General features: G+C 46.8%; 1 protein-coding gene and 1 pseudogene across 1 annotated transcript; both read left to right on the forward strand.

Moving 5' to 3' along the window:
* Window positions 1-905: 905 nt before the first annotated feature.
* Window positions 906-1,580, forward strand: LOC136510905 (secreted RxLR effector protein 161-like). The gene is made up of 2 exons (XM_066505198.1): window positions 906-1,215; window positions 1,306-1,580. The coding sequence occupies exons 1-2, from the start codon at window positions 906-908 to the stop codon at window positions 1,578-1,580; spliced, it is 585 nt and encodes a 194-aa protein (XP_066361295.1).
* A 1,830-nt stretch (window positions 1,581-3,410) lies between these two features.
* Window positions 3,411-5,289, forward strand: LOC136510906 (protein ALP1-like; annotated as a pseudogene).
* The last annotated feature ends 3,268 nt before the right edge of the window (window positions 5,290-8,557 follow it).

The following is an 8,557-nucleotide window of genomic DNA, read 5'->3' on the forward strand; positions in this document are numbered from 1 at the left end:
AACTGGAGGAGCGCTTGCTGCTGGCAAGCGACGCCGAGCCGATGTCATTGGAGGAGGCCATCAAGCACGAACACTGGCGCCACGCAATGCTGGATGAGATGACGTCCATTGAAGCTAGTGGTACATGGGAGCTCGTCGAGGCTCCCCCCCCCCCCCGTGTGAAGCCGATCGGATTGAAGTGGGTCTACAAGACCAAGAGGGACGCGACGGGTGTGATCACCAAGCACAAGGCCTGTCTCATCGCCAAAGGGTACGTGCAGCGGCAAGGGATTGATTTTGAAGAAGTATTCACTCTGGTGGCGCGACTTGAGTCCATGCGGTTGCTGCTAGCTCACGCCGCCTCCGAAGGCTGGGCAGTGCACCACATGGACGTCAAGTCCATGTTTCTGAATGGCGTCCTCTAGGAGCAGGTCTTCGTCGAGCAGCCACTAGGCTTCATCTTACACGGGCATGAGCACAAGGTCCTGCACCTGGTGAAGGCTCTCTACGGTCTACGCCAAGCCCCACGTGCCTGGTACGCCAAGCTCGATTCATCTCTGATCGAGCTGGGCTTCCAAAGAAGCACCTCTGAGCACACCGTGTACCTACGCGGAGCAGGCGATCATCGGTTGGTCGTTGGCGTGTACGTTGATGACCTGGTGATCACGGGCGGCAACAACACCGACATTAGCAAGTTTAAGGAGGAGATGAGGTCAACATTTCAAATGACTGACCTCGGCCTACTTCGATACTACCTGGGTCTAGAGGTGTCCCAGACTGAGGTCGGCATCACCATCAGCCAGAGCGCGTACGCTGCCAAGATACTGGAGAATGCCAGTTTGGCTGGATGCAATCCAAGCCACACCCCCATGGAGTCATGACTGAAACTAAGTAAGTCTAGCTCTGCTCCATCCGTTGATCCAACCATGTACCGCAACATTGTCGGCTCTCTTCGCTACCTGGTGAACTCGAGGCCAGATCTCGCGTACTCGGTGGGCTACATCAGCCGTTTCATGGAGAAACCCACCACCGAGCACTTGGCCACAGTCAAGAGGGTGCTTAGATACGTTGCCGGCACTCTGCACTTCGGCTGTCATTACAAGAGGAAGAAGGAAGCACAGCTCGTCGGCTACAGCGACAGTGACTTGGCCGGCGACATCGACACTCGCAAGAGCACAACAGGAGTCGTCTTCTTCCTCGACAGCAATGTGATCACCTGGCAATCCCAAAAGCAGCGTGTTGTGGCTCTATCCTCTTGTGAGGCGGAGTACATAGCAGCAGCCACTGCTTCTTGCTAGGGAGTGTGGCTTGCACGCCTTCTTGCAGAACTTAAAGGCGAGGAGGCGGGCACCATCTCACTGAAGATCGACAACGAGTTTGCCATCGCACTCAGCAAGAATCCAGTGTTCCACGATCGAAGTAAGCACATTGATGTTCGATTTCATTACATTCATGAATGCGTCGAGGAGAACAGGGTTCAGCTCCAGTCCATTGGGACAGTGGAGCAGCTGGCAGACATCCTCACCAAAGCTCTGGGGCATGAACGCTTCTGTGAACTTCACTCCAAGCTTGGTGTCTACATTGTACAGCAGGCACACTAGGAGTAGGAGGAGATTTGTTAGATACTCCTATGTGCTATAGATAGATAGTTTGCATGTTTCTGTTATCAGCAATGCATGCGCGCAGGATCCGGCCTGTGGACTCCACACGCGTAGGACGTCGTGGCCTGGACTCGCTCGGCCACGAACCACAGCATGCAGCGACAGCCGGCGACACGGTGCGTGGGGATGGACGCGCACACTCCTTGCGTCGTGCGCGCTTAGCACGGCATGTCTCCTACTTGTTTTCCAATAAATAGAATACAAGTGCATCAGAAAACGCTGCGTTTTAGCAGCACCAAATCTCTGTGTCCAGATCGTTTTTGTTCTTCGTTCCCAGCTTGCCATGCTCGTGTGTTCGTCATCGCCGGCGCTCACCGCCGTGCGAGTTCTGACAGTGAGCCCTCTCTCTGTCTCTGGTTGTTAGGGTTAGGTGTTCATGTCGTCGTTGCCTGATTGGATGAAATAGAGTTCGTGAAGGGTCTGTGCTTTTCAGATCCAAAGTTCTACTAGCCATTTTGAAGTTACTATGGTTGATTTGATGGATTAGAGTTTTCCGGTTTCTCTGCTTGCTTTTTCATTAGTACAGATGAGTTATCCTCCCCCTCTTTCTGATAGAGGAAAATTCAATGCCGGTCCCTGAACTTGAACTTCGTCGGCGCTGTCATCTGGTGTCTGAACTTTTAAGGTGATCCCTCAGGTTCTCTAAACTTGGCAGACGGTGTGTCCTTAAACTAAGGTGTTCCCCTAAACTTGGCTGTCGTAGGTCTCTAAACTTGGCAAACGATATCATCTCTATCCAAATATAGTCTAACCTACTTTATAAGCTGGCATGGCACACTGTACGTTAGACGTAGATCTAACATGTGTCAATTAATCAATCATTATTTATATAATATTTATCATGAAAATATAAATTATATAAAATAATTTACATCAGTAAAAAATAAAATAAAGTATTAAAATAATTTACAACAACAAATATATTAGGTTTAAACTAAAATAAAAATACTAAAATTAATTTAGTATTTATGTATCATTATTCATTAATAGTATTAAAATAATATTAAAATTCCTATAGTATTAAAAGTTTTCTCTATCATTAATACTATAATACTATAACACTATTACTTTTAATAGTAGTATTATCGTATTAGAACATTTAATAATGATGTTATAGTATTAAAACTTTTAATAATAATGTTATAGTATTAATAATTGAGAAAAGTTACTTCTATACTACTACTACTAAAACTTTTAGAATAATACTAAAATTAGAAGTAACTTTTAATAGAGAAAACTTTTAATACTATAAGTAATTTTTAATATTATTACATTTGGACAGGTATGACATCGTTCGTCAAGTTTAGGGATCTGTGGTGATCACCTGGAAAGTTCAGGGACCAGGATGATACCGCCAACCAAGTTTAGGGACCTATGGTGATCACCTTAAAAGTTTAGGGACTTGGATGACACCGTCTGCCAAATTTAGGGATCCATATATATCACTTTAGAAGTTCAGGGACCTAGATGACACCGCCAGCCAAGTTCAGAGATCGGCGGTGAATTTTGCTCTTTCTGATATTGGGTATGCGGCACTTGAGAATTAAAAAATTATTTCCTGGAAAGTAGACAAAACAGAGCATTCATGATGTTAATTCGTTCGATTTTGAATTATGCGGCATCATATTATCTTTACTAATATGAAACAACAGTTCTGTAGTGCTGCACTATCTTTGCAACTTGCTTATTCATAATATGTGAGTGCAAATCGATTATATTCTCTTTGTCAAATCCAAACTATTATAATGTTTGCTTTGTATTGGACTGTAGATGGTGGCCAAGCATGTTAGACGGAAGAAAAAAATGCTCATCAGTGCTGCTACATATCTAGCTACTTGTATGGTGGTTTTGTTTATACGGTGCAGATTAAGAAAAAAAGGCAGCTAATTATGTATGCTCCAATGGAAGAACGGGATAAAAATAGGATTGACTATCTAAACACAAGAATTTACAAGGACGATACAACATGCATCAAAATGATAAGGCTTAAGAGAGGTCCTTTCTTTCAGTTGTGCCAAGTTTTACGTGAACGCTCTTTGCTCTATGACGCTATCCATCAGCCTATTCGGCTGGGCTTATACGATCGTAGATTATAAGTTGAAATAGTATTTTTCTCTCACATCAAATCAGTCAAACCAGCCAGCAGTAAGGCCCCGTTTGGTCGGGCTCTGGCGGCTCCGGCTCCAGTCTGTCGGCTGCTCAGCGGCCGATACCCGGTTACTGTTCACCGGAGCCGTTTTTCTCTCTCCTCCTTTCCTCTTTCACTGACACCACCGGAGCCGGAGAAGCTCGTTTTTCTGGCTCCACGGCTCCGGCTCCTGTAGGCACCTGTCAGCTGCTGGGCGGCCGACACCCGGCTACAGTGCAGGAGCCGGAGCCTGCGGGAGCCCGGCCAAACGGGGCCTAAATAATCCACGATTGTTTACGACGAAACGAACATGCTGCATGTCTCTATTGAAGAGTAGGTAGCCATGTTCTTGAATACAATTGAACACAACCTAAGAATAGGCTAGTTGGGACTAATTTCATCAGGTCGAGTGAAACAATTAGTAGATATTTCAAATTTTCAACATAGTCCTACGTGCCATCGGCAAGCTAAGCAATGAGCTTATTTGACCACCTTCCTTGGATACCCCGGCCAAAATTGCAGGTAACCAAGATGGGATCCATACTTTAAGGTACGACAAACCATGTTGCCCACACACGTGTCGTCCACATTTTAAGGTTACTAATTTTTTTGAAATATATTGACCATATAGGATTGTATTGGAGCAATTGATAGGACATATGTACGTGCATCTGTTAGTAAGTCTATGGAGGCTGCCTTTCGTGGTAGGAAATCGTTTGCAACCCAAAATGTGATGGTAGTTGTAGATTTTGATTTAAGATTCACATATGTGCTAGCCGGATGGGAAGGGACAGTACATGATGCTGTGGTATTATCAGATGCTTTAGAGCGAGTGAATGGACTTCAGAGTCCCAGAAGGTAATAACACTATTTTAGTTGCTAGTACACTTACGGATAATATATTCAAAATAATTTAATTACAGTGTGGTATTTTATAGGAAAATTCTACCTAGTTGATGCTGGATACGGAGCGAAGCCCAGATTCATGCCTCCGTTTTGTGGTGTTCGTTACCACTTAAATGAATGGGGTAGCAATCCTGTACAAAATGAGAAGGAATTATGGCCCCGTTCGCTGGTCTGAAACTTGGCTGAAACTGGCTGAAAAATACTGTTTTGGCTGAATTGTTGTGAGAGAAAAACACTGCTCCGACTGAAAAAACAAGCCGAACAAGCCGAATATGTGGTAAGCCCAACATGGCCTATTTAATCTTAGACACTCTTCCATACGCGTTATCGTTGAGGGTGCCTTTGGATCACTGAAGAGGTGGTTCAAAATTCTTGATGATGTCACTCCGTTTTTCCCTTTTCCAACTCAAGTTGACATTGAGATAGCTTGTTGCATCCTTCACAACTGGATTATCTCTCAAGGGATTGATCGTTTCATTGTACCTGAGGACAATTGGACACCAAACCCACGGAGGACAACACGGAACAAGCGAATGACCATAGGATGATGGTAGAAAAGAGACAAATGATTGTGATCAAATGTGGGCTGATCGTCAAAACCACCACGGCAACTAATATGTAGTGCTTTTATGTAATAATGAACTAGTAATAAGATGTATATTGTGCTGCTTGTTGTCAATGTAACATGTACTGCTGTTGTGAACAGATCTTTATTATTGTCGCTTGCTGAATTGGACCTTTGGTTGTATATTAGTTACAGTGTTGTGTTCTCTTTTTACTACACCATTACAAGTGTTTCTTTCTATTTAGGATGCTTGTACAATGAACTGATTGTGATGATGAGTCAGAGCCTTGGAGAGCTGTCTTCTGCTATAAAAAAAGCTTGCTGAACAGCCTGACCTTCCTGTTCCAAAGGGGCTGTATGAAGAGCTAAAGAACATCCCGGGGTTCGATTCGACGCATCTGGAGCACTACTATGCTTATCTGTGTGAGAATCCTCCACATGCAAGGGCATTTTATGCGTTGCCTCAACTTTCTAGCAAAATGGTATGGGTGGCTAGGTACATAAAGAATCACATGGCTGAATTGATGTAGGTACTGTAAGGATATAGTGGTATTTTGGACTAATAAACACTTTGGACGGACAAACTTTGTGCAGTGTTGGTTTGGTAGTCTGACTCTAGTAGTGTGTATCTAGATTAAACCAAGCTCTTTTGGTGTATATTACTAGTTTGGTATGTGGTAGTCTGTATCTAGGTTAGACCAAGCTCTTTTGGTGTATATTACTAGGCCCTTGTTTACTTCCCAACTTTAGCACTATGCAAAAAGAAGATTCTCCGTCACATCAAACTTGCGGTACATGCATGAAATACTAAAAGTAGACGAAATTAAAAACTAATAGCACAGTTTGGTTGTACTTTGCGAGACGAACATTTTGAGCCTAATTAGTCAACGGTTGGACAATTATTACCAAATATAAACGAAATGCTACAGTAGGGAATCTGGCACTATGCAAACTTTGCACATCCAAATTCCGGCCAACTAAACGCGCCCTAGCTTGGTTTGTGGTAGTCTGCATCTATAGTAGACCAAGCTCTTTTGTTGTATATTTAACTAGCTTGGCATATGGAATCAGCCTATTCGGCACTATGGCACTATGGAATCTAAATTGTAGTATGGACCTTATTATAGTAATATCGGGTTCATAAACCCAGGGTCTCTAATGGATCCGCTTTTCAGCAAAAGCTCGACCTAGTAGATGACATAACAGACACGCGCAACTTCTAGGCCGGCCCAGATATCTAACGACAGGCCAGAAGAGTGATCCAGTCTCCGACCGAAAGGCCTCCGACTCCGACCTACTTCTCCGACCGAAAGTACACCGAACCTCTGCTTACAGCTCTTTCTCCGACCGGCACGGTCGGAGCCGACTGGGAACGACCGAACGGGGACGCCCGCCCGGTAAGGACCCAAGAGTCAGGCGGAGCAGATAAGGCAAGGCGCTCGAGTCAACCGCAATACCGAGGACCGTACCCTGTACACCTGCAGGACCGTACTGTCAGGCCATGTCAGAAGGGTACTTTATAACCTTCCAGACATGTCAGAACACGAACAGTGTTGTGGGCGTCGACATTTGTCCTACAGTATGGTAGACGCCAACATTTGCCACACCAGAAGAACACGATGGAGTCTACCATATGCATCTAGGCGTCAACAGTATTGTGGATGCCGACAAACTGTCTTGTACCCAACGGCGTGGGCAACAAGACTAGGTAGCACACACACTCTCTTTCTCTCACTCTCTCTCTCACTTGTAAGGTCATCCCCTTCATCTATAAAAGAGGATGCGCCCTCTCCCAACAAAGATAGACAACAAACGGATGACAGACGGATCATTCTGACTCACTCTCTGCTAGCTTTAGATTAACTGAGCACTCAAACAGCTTCAAGACTCTAGAACTCTAAAGCTACATAGAGCATACGTTCTAATACTTAGCGCACGTAGGAGCTCCCGTCACTCTCGGCCCTTCGGTCTAGAGTCTGATCGGACCTCTAACACCCCCATCTTATTTTCACTCGTTTGTAACCCCACAGCAAACTTCGAGCACCTAGGCTCAGGAATAAAGTCATCGACCGACTCAAACTGGACGTAGGGCACGTTGCCTGAACCAGTATAAACCCTGTGTCATTGAGTGCTAGGCCATATCCGATCACAACGTACGACAAAACAATAAATATTTACTTGTTGGTCACTTTTTGCATTGACAGTCGGCGTCGTCCGTGGGAGAACGCCGTACGTTCACGCTTTTTGGTCATCGGATGGCCCACCTTTCTGCAATCTTTAGCATGGCTAGCTCAAGCGATACGACTCGCTTTGGCTCGCTGGAGTTTCCCATGCTCACACTTATTGGGATGTGGGTTCCTCCCATCTTCGAGCCATCCCAGACCTGTTCTTCAAAAGCCTAGACTTCATCGCCGACCGGCTCGGCGTGCTTTGCCTTTGTGAGGAGGCACTTGTCCTGGCGCCCGTCGGAGGAGGAGCGCCCTCCGTTGGCTCTGGGCCACCCGGCGACCTCAACGACGAGACGCCTGCGCTTCGCTACGAGCTTACGCTAGGCTCAAACCCCGCTGTGAGTAACGTACATATTGTTCCTTACTCGCTATTTGATATTTTCCGCTGACTCTCCGGAGGTACCCCGTTGTCCTCACCGCAACCGCCATGCGGCTGGTTCCCCTATGGCCTCACGTCCCCTACGGACATGGACGCACGGGGGCTCCGCAAGATGCTGACGCCGCCCCCTCTCACATCCGAATTCGTGGGGATGGCGGGCTACGCTCCCGCCTCTTTCCACGACCTCATGAATAACAAGGTTGAAAGCAACGGCTCCAGCATCGGCGATATCGTGGCACCTAGCCACCCTCTGTCCTAGGAGTGCGCTATGGCAGACGCTCTGGGACACCACCGGTGGTAGTGGAGTCTCTATAGACTCACACCCCTCCAAGCCCTCGTGCGGAGGCCCTCACGCGTGCACAGGAGCATGGCGAGGAGCTACGACAAAGGCGGTAGAGCCAGCCGCCACCTGCACCGGCATGCTCGGCATAGCACGCTGTGCCACACGCGCGTAACCCAGCAAGCGGCGCCCGAGGTCATGCCCGCTAGGTCTAGCGCAACATCATCGATGGGGGAAACGATCCCCCATAGTTTGCTCGGGCTGGCCAGAACATTGCCGCTGTGGCGATGCTTCTGCGCGGCCTTCCCGAGCTTGATGACCCCTAGGAACAGGTGATCCACCGAAACCTCCAGGCATTGGTGGAAACCGCCGCTGTTCAATAGGCGGAGAGCTCCGTGTCATGACACCAAATAGCGGCCTCTTTCCCTACC

Source organism: Miscanthus floridulus, chromosome 16, assembly GCF_019320115.1.
Source record: "Miscanthus floridulus cultivar M001 chromosome 16, ASM1932011v1, whole genome shotgun sequence".
In the NCBI taxonomy this organism is placed as follows: domain Eukaryota; kingdom Viridiplantae; phylum Streptophyta; class Magnoliopsida; order Poales; family Poaceae; genus Miscanthus; species Miscanthus floridulus.

Coding starts and splice junctions, on each gene's coding strand:
- LOC136510905 (XM_066505198.1), top strand. CDS start 906: ATGTACCGCAACATTGTCGGCTCTCTTCGCTACCTGGTGAACTCGAGG. Junction 1,216..1,305: donor CTGGCAATCCCAAAAGCAGC/GTGTTGTGGCTC, acceptor GCCTTCTTGCAG/AACTTAAAGGCGAGGAGGCG.